Source organism: Salvia splendens, chromosome 8, assembly GCF_004379255.2.
Source record: "Salvia splendens isolate huo1 chromosome 8, SspV2, whole genome shotgun sequence".
NCBI lineage: Eukaryota > Viridiplantae > Streptophyta > Magnoliopsida > Lamiales > Lamiaceae > Salvia > Salvia splendens.
Window position 1 is genome coordinate 28,398,594 of NC_056039.1, and position 17,172 is coordinate 28,415,765.

Here is a 17,172-nt window from a genome sequence, read left to right on the forward strand (position 1 = left end):
TCAATTTTCAAGGCTCCACTGTTTTATTAATTCGCATGCACTCATATATACTGGAAATCATAATAAAAACAACAAAAATTATACTATTACTAAAATCAATATAGTTAAAATCAAAGCAAAAAAAAAAATCAAAGTTTTGGTAAGTGATTTCAATAATTTTTCCTTATTAGGCCTCAGTTGATAAGTGGGCCTGTGGGGGCGAGAAATGGATAAGTCCAGCCCAAATCAGTTTATCATTCCGGTGGCATTCACTTCATCGCTCCCGATTTTTCAGTTACTCCGACGACTCCTGAGAAATAGGAATAAACGATCCGAAGCTTTGTTTATGCCTTAAGGTATGTCGATTTCCATATTTTTCTCTTTACGTTTTTGGTTGGATTTTCAAGATATCTGATTACCGACTAAGCCCTGTTGAAGCACCTATCGAGATATTGAGGTTTGTATTGTGATATTTTCTGGGTGTTTGACAAATTCTTCCATTGGCATTCTAGTTTGTTCTCGATAATACATTTCTGGCCAGGAAAGATTGAGTTTTTTAGTGTTTTTTCTTTCGTTTCAATGACTTCTAGGACTGTTTATGGTTTCAGGGTTTGTGTTGCTGCAACAATCAATTTGTGTTGGGGGTTTACAGAATTAGTTGAATTTGGTAGTCTTATTCATATGAGAATTCGTCTATTTTGATTGATCATCGATGGTGTCTGTACAGTCTAAGAGTGTTTGGATGAAAAGGCAGCAATGCCCATGTGGTGATTGGAAATGTTTTGTAACATATGAGGGAAACACCGACGAAGGTAGTGTTGGGTCTCAGTTAATCAAAAATGATTTGGGACCAACGGAAACTATGGTTTCCCCATACGTCGGGATGGTGTTTAAGAGTGACGACGAAGCGTTCGAGTATTACGGGAGTTTTGCTAGGAATAATGGATTTTCGATCAGGAAAGAGAGGTCTAGGTTGAGCCCTCAATTGGGTGTTTACAAGAGGGATTTTGTTTGCTACAGGTCAGGCTTTGCTCCTCCTAGGAAGAAACAAGCTGGAGAGCTTCAGAGGGAAAGGAAATCTGTTAGGTGTGGTTGTGATGCAAAGATGTACTTGTCTAAAGAGGTTGTAGATGGGGATTCTCAGTGGTTCGTTGTACAATTCAGTAATGTGCACAATCACGAGCTTTTAGAGGATGATCAAGTTCGTCTGCTTCCAGCTTATCGCAAAATTCACGAGGCAGACCAAGAACGGATTCTTCTTCTTTCAAAAGCTGGTTTTCCGATCAACCGAATTGCCAAGGTGCTAGAGCAGGAAAAGGGGATTCAGGGTGGACAGTTGTCATTTTTGGAAAGAGATGTCAGGAATTTCATCCAAAACCGCAAGAAAGTTGTGCAAGAGAATGATGCTTTATTAACTGAGAAAAGAGAAAACGACACCATGGATGTTCTTGCAGCCTGCCGGGCAAATAAAGAGGCAGATCCGTTTTTTGTGTATGATGTTGCTTTTGACGAAAATGATAAAGTCGAGAATGTTGCTTGGTCTTTTGGTGATTCTATTCATGCCTTCGACATGTTTGGTGATGTTGTTTACTTTGACTCGACATATAGTTCAATGGAGTATGGCATGCTTTTTGGAGCATGGTTTGGCATTGACAACCATGGAAAAGTTCTCTTCTTTGGTTGTGCATTGATGCAGGACGAGACCCCCCAGTCACTTGCTTGGTCTTTACAGGTTTCCCCTTAATTTTTGGTCTTTTCATTTGTATTGTATATGCAAATGATTAGTTTGCTGATCTTGTTAAATGCTGACTCAGGCTTTCCTCCGGTTCATGAAAGGAAGATATCCGCAAACAATTATAACTGATATTGATCCTGGTCTCAGAGAAGCCATCAGAAGTGAAATGCCAAATACTAAGCATGTCATCTCCTTTCATAATATCCAGCCCAGGATGTCCTGCTGGTTCTCTCCTCCACTTGGCCCAAGGTTCTCTCTCTTTAAGTATGAATTTGAAGAGTTGTGCCAGCTAGAAACTACCGATGAATTTGAATTTCGGTGGAATCAGATGGTTTCAAACTTTGAACTCAATTCAGATAAGCATATAATTTTACTTTTCTCTCTCCGCATGTCTTGGTCTTTGCCTTACATTAGGGGTTGGTTTCTTGCTAGAATGGATTCTCCATCATACTGGAAATCCTTAGATGTGATTTTGAAAGAAGTGATTAAGACACAGACCTGTTTGCGTGGCCTGTTGGAACAGGTATGTTATCAGTCTAGAAAAATAACAATTCAGCATTCATTTTGGGCAATTTTAAGGATAATTCTGCTGTGCTCTGTGGTATTTATTAACTAGATTCTGGTTTTGACTTTGTAGACAGGATTATTATCATCAAATTATAGAATGAAGTCACATGACCAGACACAGTATATGCATCTCAAAACATGCTTACCCATCGAAGAACATGCACGTAGTGTTCTTACCCCTTTTGCATTTGACCGTGCACAACAAGAAATGGTGTTAACCTTGCAGTATGCTGCATCTGAAATGGCTAATGGTTCATATCTTGTACACCATTTCAAGAAGGTCGACGGTGAGCGTCTTGTGATATGGATACCAGAAGATGAACAAATCCACTGCTCCTGCAAGGAATTTGAGTCCACTGGAATTTTGTGCAGGCATGCGCTTCGTGTGCTGTTATTTAAGAACTATTTTCAGCTTCCAAGCAAATATCTTTTGAATCGATGGCGCCAAGAAAGCTCATTATTCTGTTACAATGGAGAAAGTAACATAAAAATGAAGGATGATTGGTATAAGGAATTCCATTCTCTCACTGGGAATCTGTTCTCTGAAGCAATGCTGACAAAGGAGAGATTTGATTTTGTTCATAGAGAACTTACTAAAGAGATTGCAAGACTTACGAGTCAAGTGAGAGATATGCCTGCTGGGGATGAAGGAGTTACAGCTGTCACCCTGTCACCGACCAATGCATTGTGATGTCTCTTATGTAGAAAGCATAGCTGTTGTAAGCATCAGTGAGTATTCTGACTGTGATTCTCTGAGAACTGCAAGCACTTACGGAAAAATATTATCAGAGATAAATATGATTGGGAGGGATACTCAGAAAGTTGCCCTGATCTGTGATTGTCACTGTGCATCATAATCGAGTGGTGAAAGTAGTGACAACAAAAAGAAGGCCTATCCAGATCCGTCATCTTTGTAGATAATGTGAGGTTAGTTTACTGAGACAAGGAGAACTAAATCTAATACTTTGCTCTTTTGTTCATGTTTCTTTCCTAGGTTTTGCATTGATTGATAGAAATCCTAGATTTTGTTGAAGTCATTGATGTAGTCCATCATATTCGTTTGATGTTGTTTTCATCTCCAGTTCAGATGCACGGTTGTGGTTTCCAGGTCTCTCTCCGGGTGTTCGATTCCCAGGACAGCAATAGGTTCAAATTTCTTCAAGAGCAAGCCCCCATCCGGGATTCTTGTGTACGAACTAATGGGAGACGAACAATAAGTGAATGAGAGGCTAATTTAGGAGTATGATTGTTACGAGAAGTACGATGCAGTATCCCGAGGACAAGAGAAGAAACTGCTGGCAGGTCGCGGCCATGAAATCCTCTCTGGAGGTGTGTGATCGCTTGTTTTTACTTCTAAGATAATGATAGCCCAGATTTACAACACATGTTTGGGTATGAAGGATTCATGATAGCCCTGATTTACAACACATTAATATTTTCTTTTATAAAGTCCTTAAAATTTATCCAAATTTTAATGTTAAATAAAAGCCTTAACCAGTGAACTACATCGCACAAGAATATATTTTTAAATTGAATTTAGAATTTTAGTATAATTGCAAATAAGAATCGACATTGATCAATTATTTCATAACATCAATTTCTCCTCAAATATTTAACACAGATATTTGCCTGGGACAAAAAAAAAAGATGAATGTGCAATTTATGAATATGAAGTGCATAATTTCCTATCCTGACAAGGCTGCAAGATGGTGAGTAGAAAATGGCATGCTAGATGTCTCATTTTTTGATGATTTTCACTTCACCAATCTGAGATAGAAACAAAACGGCTTTTCATAAATTGTGCATTTCTACAACTCAAGGTTATAGCTAGGCCTAGCCACGGCCAAAACCTACTCTGATCCTCTGGATATGTATCTCAATCACGTCCTGGAATTTATTTTGTGTTTATAATGTTGAATTTGTGATTACCAATATGGGAAATCAGCGATAATCATTTAAAATATGTAAGTTTATTATATTTGAGTATTTGCGCGTTGTAATTGAATGCTTTGAATTGGGAAACGAATTAAACTTGGGTGATACTTATTTAATTGAAGAGTGAATGCCAACCAACTTGAGTCAATATTAATTGAATGGCGCGGGTCCAGGAATGTCTGTGTTTTTCTTTTTCTTTTTCTTTTTAATGTTGAAACAAAGCCACGTTAAGATCACCGCCGCGTGCAACGGTGATAGATCAGAGTTCAACATAAATGATGCTTTGGACTTTGGAGCAATTTATTCGTCTTATCCAAATTTAATTAATCATAACATAACCCTACTAATCAAAAGGTTGAACTTATCATATTTTGTTAATTGTCATAATCATGCTTGGTATTTTGTTAATTTTCATTATCATGTTTGGTAGAGTTGATAACTCATGAAATTCTATGAACAAGAATGTAATTCCATCCTTAGATGAGTTGTCAACCCTACCAAACATGCGTTTATAGGAAATTTTCTGATCCCTCACCACGCTTAATGTTAATTAATTATAAATTACTAGTAACATATACTTTAATTTGCCTGCAGACCTTAAACATACACTAGATTACAAATCATACGAAAATTATTACTATAACAATTAATTGACGCACAAAAAGAGTACATAAAAAAAATAGTGCCCCATCCCATTAATTAGTTACGAAATTCAAAATGAGAGTTGGTATTAAAGTATAGTGGCATGAAGATTGCAGCCACGTAGTGGCTCACTGCAATAACTAATGCAATGGTTCCGACTGCTATAAAATGTGGACACACCATTCTTCTGATAATCAACATTCACAGACCACCACCATTTTCTTCCTCTTCAGGTGTGCATTTACTTTACTCTCTTTCCTTTCTTCACATAACTACTAGTAAATTACTACTCTCATTCTTCACTACCAACTAGCTACACCTTTTTTGATGTGCAGATCATGAGCAACAAAGGTGAAACTCAACACCCCACCGCCTACATACTCTGCGCTTTCGCACTTGTTTTCACAGCTGGTATGTATATATTCCCTTTTGCACATCAATTGCATGTTACATTCACAAATGTAAGTATTAATTTGTTGTTTGCTGCTGCAGTGATTGGAATTTATGGTGTAGTTAATCGAAACGCCAGTAATGAAATAGTGTTGTTTCCCAATGCTTCCATGCCACGAAGGTTACTGATCTCTCCCAACATTACCGCACAAGACTATGGCGATTTGCCCGATCGGATCGGAGTCGGCGGCGAGATGCAGTGTTCCAAGGACAGCATACTGGTGTTCCAGGGCCAAACCACGCCGCTCCCCAACGGCATCCCCACCTACACCGTTGACATCGAGAACGTCTGCATCTCCGACAGCTGCAGCATCTCCAACATCCACCTCAGCTGCGGCTGGTTCAGCTCCGCCCGCACCATCAACCCGGCTGTTTTCCGCCGCCTCAACTACGACGATTGCCTTGTCAACGATGGCCAGCCCCTCTACCCCGGCCAGACCGTTTCTTTTCAGTACGCCGAGACCTATAAGTATCCCCTGGCCGTCTCCTCCGTCTCTTGTTAATCATCTTTCTCATTCACTACCACTTTAAATAAAACATTACTACTATTAACATACTCTCTGATTTCCTATTACTGCATGTTTGCTAATCTAGATCAAAACTGCGGGGGTTTGACCCAAAACTTACAATATCACACTTCTGGTGTGCGTTGTCGAATCCTTGCACAATCGTTTCAATCTGTTTGATTTAAAATTGCAAGCAGTATATAACGACAATCTCAACCATATTCACTATGATGTTTTCTGGAAAGTGTCAAAAACTGTTACGGACCATATTCACTATGACGTTGTCTGGTCTAAGTACGAGAAGTTTTCCTTGTTTTTTTGTTGTGCCGTTGCCTGTGCCTAACCCTTTTTCCACTGCATCCAGTCCCTCGAGGACGAGTTCATATGCAGTGGGAGGGGGAGGGTTAGTTCCAGAAAATAAAAATCATTCATGTCAAGTTTTGAAAAAAATACAAATATCAGTTAGTAAGTAGGGCAATATGCATGAAGTTGGATAAGTAAAAGACTTGATTACTTTGGGAAGAGTTAGAAAAAGGACTCAGTATGCTTACATGAAGAAACTTGATTGCTAAAACTTGATCAGTTTGAATGACGCAAGTATGATGGAAATGCTCAATTTTAAAATCATCTGTGAAGTCTCTCTATATGTGAGTTATAAGCCAAAAGTAGAACACTTTCTACTATTTTTACAAAGAAAAATATTTTTCACGAGATGCTGATTTTTAATACTTGAATGAAAATTGCACAAGTAGTAAGGACTAAAGGCATTAGGACTTAACCAAATGAGCATTTTCTTCTTTTGCTCCACGAACCCGCCTAGTCAAGCAAGGCAACCCTTAGTTAACCACATTGAGCCCAAATACACTTTTACCCTTACTTTTTATAAACACATGAGGAAAAAGAGTCAGCACAAATTTTAATAAATATAAGAGTAAGGGCCAAAAGTGGTCCTAAACATATGACGATTTTACGATTTTGGTCATGAACATTATCTTTTGAATTATTGCATCATGAACAAATGAAAATAGTCCAAATTTGATCCATTTTGGATGGAGCCGTTAAAATTTGACGAGCAACTGCTTTTAAGTTATTTTGACTAGATTAGGAACATAGATTAGAATATTTAATTTTTTATCCATCCTCTCTCTCGTTCAAGACAATCTTGAACTTTCCACCATTACGCAAAATTGGGATTCAAGAAAATACAATCACAATCCCTATCTATCTCCCATTAATCAATCTTGAATGAATTATTAAAGCCCCCCACCAAAAGATTTTCCCTCTCTCGTCTCAGTCCATGGCTTTCTCCTATGGCCTCTCTTCCACCAGAAACACCACCGCCGCATCTCTCCTCCTCCGCAGCTCACACATCCATCTCCCCCATTTTCGACCCAACACTCACCTCCTCTTCATCCTCAACCCTCACCAACAGCAACCATCATCCTCTTTGTCCCTCTCATTTTCCACCTCAGCAGCGCTGCCGCCCACAGCCGCGTCACCTTAACTAATGCCGAAAACAACAGAGCTTTGTATCGCCGTTTCTATGACATCCTCCGTCACTTGAGAAATGACAAAGCCACTGAAGATTTCACTCTCCTCTGCTTCTCTTACTTGCTGTCCCGCTTCCTCTCTCACCGAAACGCCGCATCCACTGTCCACGACTTCCACCTCTCATTCGACACCGCAATTACCCCGGAGGTACTCCACGCCTACTGTGACCTCGAATATTTGTGGAGGAATGTGTGCTATACGCCGTCGATCACGACGTTTAACTCAGAGGCTTCCTGCTGCGCTGTTCACATCCACGACGCTGCAGGAGCTCGAGCTCAGGCAGAGAAGAGAGTGTTGAGAGATAGAGATAATTTGTTCTTAAAAGTAAATATTCTTATTTAAATTTATAATCCAGTCAAAATAACTTAAACAACCGTTGACCGTCAAATTTTAACGGTTCTGTCCAAAATGGACCAAATTTGGACTATTTTCATTTTTCAGAATGCAATAATTCAAAAGATAATGTTCAGAACCAAAATCGTAAATATGTTTACTCTAAATATAATGAAAAATGAATTGAAAAAATTAATGGAATATCAGTCCTATTTTAAATACTCCCTTCGTCCGTGAATAGGAGTCTTGTTTTTCTATTTTAGTCTATTCGCGAATAGGAGTCAAAATTTACTTTTCTATAAATGGTAATAGGATACCACATTTCATTTAAAATTAATATATACAAGTAGAAATCATTTCACTAATTTTTTTCTACTAACTTTTGTTAGTATTTTTCAAAACTCGTGCAATTAAGAAATGAGAGTACTAGTTTCATAATAAAATGTGAATAGACATGGGTCAGCGAAAAAGTGAAATGTGATAAATATTATATATATATATGACATGGGAAAATGGAAATATGTGACAAATGCATCATTTCAGTAGTAGCTATAACCAAAGCAAAACACAAGACATAATAGTATGATATTGTAACGATATATATTGAGACAGATCTGAATAAAAATCTAGTTGCTATAATCGTAAGAAAAATCGGACAAGCCAATCATGGCAGTAACAACCTGCGAGAGAATGAAAAAGGAACCCCCAAAAATGAAGATAAGGAGAAGGGCGGAGATGGGGTTCTTCAACAACTCAACGATGGGCTCGAGAAGCACCCAAAGAGCGCCGGTGCTGACCGTCAAAGCATAGAGCGCATATCTCCTCATGTTGTCCCAAAAATCCTCCATCAACGGCCCCTCCGGCCCCAACGCCAGCGCCCTCTCATCGCTAAATCCCATCACGAAAACAGCCACTCCCACAGATAAGGCAGCCAGCACCGCTATTCTCGAATTCGCTTCCGATAACGCGACGCCGCCCGCGCTTGAAACGGCCTCCTCTTTGTCGGAGGCTGATAATTTGGGGATTAGGTCGACGCGCCCTCTTGTTGAATGTTTGGCATGATTTGAAAAGGGGATTGTGAGATTGAGTCTGGGTTTGATTGGGGGATTTGTAGCTCGGTTTCTCAAATTTAAGGGATTCAGGTGTAGGAGCTCTACTCTGATTGTGTTCATCTTTGCTGGATATTTTAGATCGGATCGGAACCGGCAGAGAAATTTAGATGGGTGGTGGTGGTGGGAGGTAGCTGGATTTTCTTTGCATGCCTTATCTAAATCTCAAATAAAAGTGATATAGAAATAGAACTATTTTATTATCATTTCTTTGTGTTGAGATATAGGGTCATTTTCGTTTATCCACATAATTTACTAAGAGTATCAACCGTGGTCGGCGGACAAGCAATAGCCCAGTCATACCCTAGTCATGCCACATCAGCAGCACTAAATTCCTCCTGGCACATCAGCTGAACAAGCAATAGCTCAGTCACAGCCATGCCACATCATCAGCACTAAAAACAAATAATTAACAATCACATCAAATATGGAATTAAATTCACGCCACATATACGGGAAAATTCAACAATTTCATTTAAATTAAAAAGGTACATAATTTAACAAAAGTACATAATAAAAAAAATTACATAATTTAACAAAATTACATAATTAAAAAAACCTATCTTCTTGCAGTCCTCCGCGCCCACAACGCTTCAATTAAATCCTTTTGGAGTCGAATATGAGCATCCACTTGGCGCATGTCGGCATGTGCCTGGAGGCGACCGGCTTCATCGTGAGGTACCCCGCTTCATCGTGAGGTACCCCGGCTTCAGCCGTGGCTTGGACCGGCTTCATTATCGTCGTTGGCCCAACTAGTCAGTTGTACACCTTCATCTTCGACAATCATGTTGTACATGATAATACAGGCGTACATTATATCAGCAATGCAGTCGACATGCCACAAACGCGTTGGACCCCTAACTGCCGCCAATCGAGACTGGAGCACACCAAATGCGCGCTCCACGTCCTTGCGCGCCGACTCCTGTCGTGCCGCAAAGTAGGCCTTTCTCTCATCTTATGCGCATCGGATCGTCATCACAAAGACGGGCCACCTAGGGTATATCCCATCCGCCAAGTAGTAGCCCATATCATGTTGGTTGCCGTTGGCGACAAAACTGATGGTCGGACCGACGCCCTGGCACTGCTCGTTGAAAAGGGGCGACAAGTTGAGGACGTTGAGGTCGTTTTTCGAACCGGCTACCACAAAATATGCATGCCAAATCCACAGCCGGTAATCAGCTACGGCCTCGAGGATCATCGTGGGATTCTTTCCCTTGTAGCCGGTCGTGTAGAACCCTTTCCAGGCAGCAGGGCAGTTCTTCCACTCCCAATGCATATCAATCTATGCTGCCTAACATACCTGGGAACCCATGCTTGTCCCCGTGCATCTGCATCAGCTCCTGGCAGTCTTCGGGGGTTGGGCTTCGAAGGTACTGCTCACCGAATATTTCAACCACGCCCTGACAAAAATACTTCATACATTCAAGGGCAGTCGTCTCGCCGATGTGGAGGTACTCGTCCTACATGTCTGCCGCTCCTCCGTAGGCCAGCTGCCTGATTGCCGCAGTGCACTTTTGAATAGGTGTGTGCCCGGGTCTGCCAGCCGCATCGTGCCTGAAGCGGAAACACAGATATCGACGCTCCAAAGCGTCGACAATACGCATAAACAGGGCTCTGCTCATCCTAAAACGCCGCCTGAAAAGGTTGGCGTTAAACCGCGGCTCCGGTGCGAAGTAGTCTTCGTATAGCCGCTGATGTGCAGCTACGTGATCCCGGTCAATCACTGCTCGGCGGTGGACAACGGGTCGATGTTGAGGAACCGCCGGCTGTGAGGCCCGTTGTAGCAGCCAGTCTAGACATGCACAAACCAAACCGGCCCGGCGGTTAACCGCCGGTTCGGGCCCGCCGGTTCATGAACAGGAACCGGAACCGGCGGTTTCAACCGTCCGGAGGGTTGCCGGTTAACACGGGCCGGTTCAGGGTCGGCGAATTGTGAATACAAGAAATTCGTAATAGCCCATATATATTTGATGGGCTTGCGAATTTATGAAACCATTCTTGGTTGTTTCTCTTTTATAGAAACATCCTTGAATGTTTTATGTTCCACTTTCGATGTGGGACAAAATCATTCTTGGTTGTTTCTCTTTTATAGAGACATCCTTGAATGTTTTATGTTCCACTTTCGATGTGGGACAAACTCATTCTTGGTTGTTTCTATTTTATAGAGACATCCTTGAATGTTTTATGTTCCACTTTCGATGTGAGACAAAATATGTTGAAGTACTTTCTTTTATAACTATATGTTTAGAGCTTCATTCATCTTTTTCCAATGTGGGATACAAAACTTTCTTTTGTCTTCTACTTTTCTTCATGTTTTGTATGATATATATAAACAAAATTATTATTCAAATATATTCTTGATTGATAAAAATAAAGAATTATTGAGAAATATGATTTGTATATAGAAAATATTTATTTGTATAATAATTATTGTTAGGTTTATACAATTTGTATAAGAATTATTCTTTCAATTTGTATAATATTATTTATTAGTTAACATATACATAAATTTATAAACATAAGCAAATCATTAATGATAAATAACTAATGAATAATAGTTTATGTAATAATATTTGTTATTATTACCTAAACTATTATGTCCGATTAAGTATTGATATTTTTTTAAGTATTGATAATAATATTGGACATAATAGTTTATGTCCAATATTATTTATGTATTTATAAACTATTATGTCCAATATTATTCTATAATAAATTTATGTATTTATGATCAAAGCAAATTATTCTATTTCATTAGTTATTTATGTATATATTTATAAAATATCAATACTTAATATTGGACATAATAGTTTATGTAATAATAACAAATATTATTACATAAAATATTATTCATTAGTTATTTATCATTAATGATTTGCTTATGTTTATAAATTTATGTATATGTTAACTAATAAATAATATTATACACATTAAAAAAATAATTCTTGTACAAATTGTATAAACTTAACCATAATTATTATACAAATAAATATTTTCTATATACAAATCATATTTCTCAATAATTCATTATTTTTATCAATCAAGAATATATTTGAATAATAATTTTGTTTATATATATCATACAAAACATGAAGAAAAATAGAAGACAAAAGAAAGTTTTGTATCCCACATTGGAAAAAGATGAATGAATGCTCTAAACATGTAGTTATAAAAGAAAATACTTCAACATATTTTGTCATACGTCAAAAGTGAAACATAAAACATTCAAGGAAGTCTCTATAAAAGAGAAACATCCAAGAATGATTTTGTCCCACATCGAAAGTGGAACATAAAACATTCAAGGATGTCTCCATAAAAGTGAAACAACCAAGAATGATTTTGTCCCACATCGAAAGTGGAACATAAAACATTCAAGGATGTCTCTATAAAAGTGAAACAACCAAGAATGATTTTGTCCCACATCGAAAGTGGAACATTAAGCATTCAAGGATGTCTCTATAAAAGTGAAACAACCAAGAATGATTTTGTCCCACATCGAAAGTGGAACATAAAGCATTCAAGGATGTCTAAAAGAGAAACAACCAAGAATGAGTTTGTCCCACATCGAAAGTGGAACATAAAACATTCAAGGATTTCTCTATAAAAGAGAAACAACCAAGAATGGTTTCTTAAATTCGCAAGCCCATCAAATATATATGGGCTATTACGAATTTCTTGTATTCATTTGTTTGTTAAAATTGATTTTAAATATAAAAATCAATTTTTATAAATAAAAAATATATTTTTTTAATTTCGGTTGAACCGCGTACAGGCAAAAAACCGGCGGTTTTGAACCGCCTGGTGAACCGGCGGTTTTTTGAACCGGAACCGGAACCGCCGGGAGGTAGGCGGGCCGGTTCAGGTTCAAGCATTTCCTGAACCGTGAACCGCCGGTTCATGAACCGAAACCGGCGGTTCGTGACCCTTGTGCATGCCTAAGCCGGTCTATCTCTCGGGACGTATAGGCATCCAAATGTTCGTTCAAACGCCGTTCGTACTCCTCAGCATCCCCACCACTACCACTACTACTACCACCCGCGTTACTTATTTCACGTTGTTGATCTTGTACAGAAATTAAGATAGAGAGAGTACTCGTTAAAACAAGTGGTGCGAATGAAAATGTCGCGCAAATCGCGTATATAGAGTGTTTCGAAAATTAAAAAAAAAATTAGCTCGCCGGTTCCTCGCCGATCGGGAGGCTGCAATAGCGGCGAGCCGATCGGCGAGAGAATCGGCGAGCGCCAAAAATCGGCGAGCCGCTCGCTAGCCGACCACTGGAGATGCTCTAAGCTAATTTTGTAATAGGAGTTTCAATAATAGGCTCACTGATTTGACACGAATTTATATATAATGAAAACTAAATGAGAAAAATATTAGAAAATGGATAATATTTTTTTAGTAATATTTAATTTTATAATAAGATATGAGTAAAATAAAGTTATTTATTAGCAAATACTAAAAATAAAATTAAAAATGTGATAAAATAAAATTAAAAATGTATTGATCACAGACCAAAAAAGCAATGGAATATTAGTTAGTAGACGAAGAAAGTATATACCATATATTTGGTATATTTCAGTATGCTGCAATATAAGAAAATTTACATTATTATCATACTGAAATCATACGGTACAGTATTATACCGTATCGAAAATTGCATATAAATTTTTGGCAATTTTCAATATTTTTGGACGATAAGTACGGTATAATTGTCGTATTTATCTCCACGACTAGCTAGAATATGGGTGTTGGCCTTCATGAGAACGACCGTTCATGATAACGGGCCTTCGACTTGGGCCATCAAAAAGATACATAGGTCTTTGAAATATCCTACTCCATGCGTCACAACTAAGGTGAGTCACAATTTTTAGATACGGAGATTAAGAAATTGTGTTAAAAAGTAAAAGAGAAAAATTAAGTAGGAAATATAAAGAGACAATAAAGTAAGTGATGGGTATAAAATAAAAGAGATTGAATGTTTTGTTTTTTATCAAAAGGGGAAATGACTCAACTTAGTTGGGATGAAGGAAGTACTATAAATAATAAATTTACAAAAATTGTACTCCCACTTAACTGTTGTCTATTTCTTCTCTAGCTTAGGGCATCCGCAGTGGTGCGGATGTCCCGGCGGAATTTCCCGCGGACTTCCCAAAAACACCTCCTGCCACGTCAAAAGGACTTCCCACTGCTCTGTCACGTCATACGGAATTCCCACTGCACAGTGGCGGACTTCCCCTGCAGAATTCCCGACGGAATTCCCACATTTAAAAAAAATCACAAATTCACAAATTAAACAATTTCCGGAAGTAAATAATTTACGGGATTAAAATTTCGACGCGAATATGGAGAAAATGCAGCCACTTTATTTTTAAAAAACATACTTCATTAAAAAATTACATAATTACTAAAACAAGTACATTATTTTAAAAATAAAAATCGGCTCCTCACTCCTCGGATTCCCCGCCGCCGGTTCCCTCGCCCTCGTCGTCATCGCTATCCGACATCGCGTCGAACCCCAAGTCGCGGCGCATACTGTTGAGGAGGGGTCTAAGCTTCCGCTTGTAGTGGGGGTCGGTCGCTTGGAGTCATTCCTGCATCCCACGTAACAAGGCGTAATGTGCGGCGATGCGAGCATAGGAGGGGTTCTCGGGATCCGGATCGTTTTGGGTGGGTGCTGCCGATTGGGCATCGGCGGATCCACTGGGACTGGGACTTCCCCTTGACAAATGCACCTCGGACCTTTGCCCAATCGGGCGACCGCGGCGGGCCGACGATGTGGGAGTGGGGAACTCTTCCTCGGCGGCGGGGAGTTCAGCGGAACCAGCACTGCTGTTGTACTCTCCGGATGCGCTGATCCTGGTCCGCTTCGGCCAGCAGGATTCCACACCCGCAGTGAACTTGGGCGAATCCTGAACCGCGAGATACACATCCCAATATTTGAATTCCCCGATGCATTTTTTCGAGGTCGGGGAACTGCTGGTGAGACAACAGCTTCACATCCTTGACCAACATGCCGCTGGTTGCCGAGCGAAGGTTGTTTGTGTAAATGCCGGCAAATCGGCTGAGCGGCTTCTTCAACCGATCCCACTGTTTCCGGCATTGCTCCGAGTTGTGGGGCTTCCCCGTTGCCGGTTTGAACTGGAGGTAGCTCTGGCTAATGCGCCACCACATCCGGTCGATGTGCTGTTCGCCCCGACGTATGGATCCTCAACCACACTGATCCACGCCTTCGCCAGAGTGACGCACTCGTCCGAGCTCCAGATGGTCCTCTTGGTCCCGCTGGATCCCTCCCCCTCGTCAGCAACGTACACCGGGACGCCCCGTCCACTGCCCCTCCCTCGCCTTGGCCTCCCCCTCCTCTCTGTCGCTGGCGGATCCTCCCAGATCAGAGAAATCCCCAACTCCTCCAACGAGAACGTGTCAACGCTCGTGAACTAAGTCTCAAGAGGAGTACCCACCGGGTTGTCCGTCGACAGTAAATCCATAAAGGGCCGATAGACGTTGTCCACCGGCGATTGGGGGACACCCGGCCTACTCCCCCCCGAAGCGCCAGGCGATCTCTGCATCGTCCCGGGCATCATCATCCCTGGCATCTGGGGCATCACCCCCGGCATCTGGGGCATAATCCCATACCACTGTGGGTACATGTTGTAGTACCCCAGCATCATGTCCGATGGCATTTGGGGCAGCATCCCCGAAAATTGGGACATCGACTGAGACAATTGCGTACTCCTGCCGATAGGAAAATGCGGCGCCGGTGAATCGCTCGAGGAGGGTGAAAAATCGCTATCGTGGTGCTCCATTGATGATTCAAAAGAAAGATATTTAGAGAGAGAGATACTCGTTAAAACAAGTGGTGCGAATGAAATGAAGTTCAACGGGGTGTATTTATAGAAAAAAAACATTTAATGCACAATACGGGACGTCCGTGCGGAATTCCGTGACAGTCCACGCAATGGCGGACGTCAGGACGGAATTTCCCGCGGACTTCCGCTTAACGCCGCGGACCTGCGACGTCCTCAGCCCAATTCCGTATCCGTGGCGGGCATACCTAATGGCGGACGTCCGCGACGGAATTCCGGGACGTCCGTGGGAATTCCGCGCGGAAGTCCGCCATTGCGGATGCTCTTAAGGAATATTTTGTGTGTAAGATAGTTTTAGTTCGAACATTTTGTAGTTGAAAGTTTTAGAATTTTAATTCAGATTATAGGATTTGATTTGAAAATACTTTATTAATTATATTATTTTTTGATTAATTGTTTTAACAAACTTTCTTCTGATATTAATGTTTCATTTGGTCAGTCAATGAACCTTTATTTTTACATCTCAAGGGAATCTAAGAATAATAGTACTATAGAGTTGCTTTACATGGTTTTTACAATATTTCATTCGATATAATGAATCTCCCAATGCCGAAAGTTCGCTTGGTACCTCTTGAGCAAAAATCTAGCTCCTGTTCAAGAAGTCAAATTTTATTCCTGTACTTTCGTAAAATTCTCTTGAATTTGATTTCATGTATCAAATTCTTTTATCTGGTTCTGAATGGATAATTTTATAATTTTGACTTACCATTTATCTTATTTACCTATGACTGCCTATGAGCTACTATAGATATAGATATTTAAAATTATCTCATATACTGCAATATTTTAAAAAGGAGTGATAAATTATATGTTGGTCTACTTTGTTATTTTTTATTATTTTTCAAAAGTTTAGATATTAATTTTCAATTTCTGTTTTACATATTTACCCTATTCACGGTAATTAACGAAAAGGAATTAATATATACAATCCAATTCCATAAAAAGGAATAACCTTTCTTACCTTAATAAAAAGATACTCCATTTATTTTCATCACAACAATTTTCAATTTTCAATATGTAAATTTACAACAGTTTTGTAAATATTACTCCCCCTGTCCTTGAATAGGTGTCCCGTTTTTCCAGTCTGATCAATCCGCCATTAGAAATCTCAGATCATTACTATGAATGGTAATGGGCTCCCCATTCCTTAGACTCATTCCACTTATACACCAATTAAAACTAAGAGTACTAGTGCGACTCATATATCACTAACTCCGTCCACTTTTCTTAAAATTTCTTAAAACCCGTGCAGAAAGAAATTGAACTCCTAAGTCATGAATATAGGAAGTATTTTAATTCATCATCATGATTGACAAAAACGACGACATATTCAATTATTGGTAACAATTTCTAACGTATAGATGGAAAATAAAAAATCATTGTCATCTTGATTATGTCCAAAATATGTACTACTAGTATTAAGGGCAGATCAATCATTATGATCAAATTAATAACATAACTCGTTTAAATAAAATTGGTATTCAAACTTAAGGGATATGTCG

General features: G+C 39.6%; 3 protein-coding genes across 8 annotated transcripts; 2 read left to right on the forward strand and 1 right to left on the reverse strand.

The window, feature by feature from the left end:
- Positions 1 to 71: 71 nt before the first annotated feature.
- LOC121744721 (putative protein FAR1-RELATED SEQUENCE 10) lies at positions 72 to 4,244 on the forward strand. 6 transcript variants are annotated; one of them, XM_042138315.1, is made up of 6 exons: positions 84 to 335; positions 588 to 1,711; positions 1,794 to 2,237; positions 2,352 to 3,208; positions 3,364 to 3,610; positions 3,903 to 4,244. In XM_042138315.1, exons 2-4 carry the CDS (start codon positions 692 to 694, stop codon positions 2,970 to 2,972), a joined length of 2,085 nt encoding a protein of 694 aa, XP_041994249.1. In that variant the 5' UTR covers positions 84 to 335; positions 588 to 691; the 3' UTR covers positions 2,973 to 3,208; positions 3,364 to 3,610; positions 3,903 to 4,244. The 6 variants fall into 6 exon arrangements, with proteins under 6 accessions (XP_041994253.1, XP_041994249.1, XP_041994248.1 ...); XM_042138319.1 differs by lacking the exons at positions 3,364 to 3,610; positions 3,903 to 4,244 and having other exon boundaries at positions 72 to 335; positions 2,352 to 2,568; positions 2,654 to 2,860; XM_042138314.1 differs by lacking the exon at positions 3,903 to 4,244 and having other exon boundaries at positions 3,364 to 3,750.
- Positions 4,245 to 5,108: 864 nt separating this feature from the next.
- Positions 5,109 to 5,918, forward strand: LOC121744723 (TPD1 protein homolog 1-like). Its single transcript, XM_042138321.1, has 2 exons — positions 5,109 to 5,269; positions 5,351 to 5,918. The coding sequence occupies exons 1-2, from the start codon at positions 5,197 to 5,199 to the stop codon at positions 5,809 to 5,811; spliced, it is 534 nt and encodes a 177-aa protein (XP_041994255.1). The 5' UTR covers positions 5,109 to 5,196; the 3' UTR covers positions 5,812 to 5,918.
- A 2,239-nt stretch (positions 5,919 to 8,157) lies between these two features.
- Positions 8,158 to 8,986, reverse strand: LOC121743016. Its single transcript, XM_042136190.1, has one exon. It carries the CDS (start codon positions 8,868 to 8,870, stop codon positions 8,325 to 8,327), a length of 546 nt encoding a protein of 181 aa, XP_041992124.1. The 5' UTR covers positions 8,871 to 8,986; the 3' UTR covers positions 8,158 to 8,324.
- Positions 8,987 to 17,172: the final 8,186 nt, after the last annotated feature.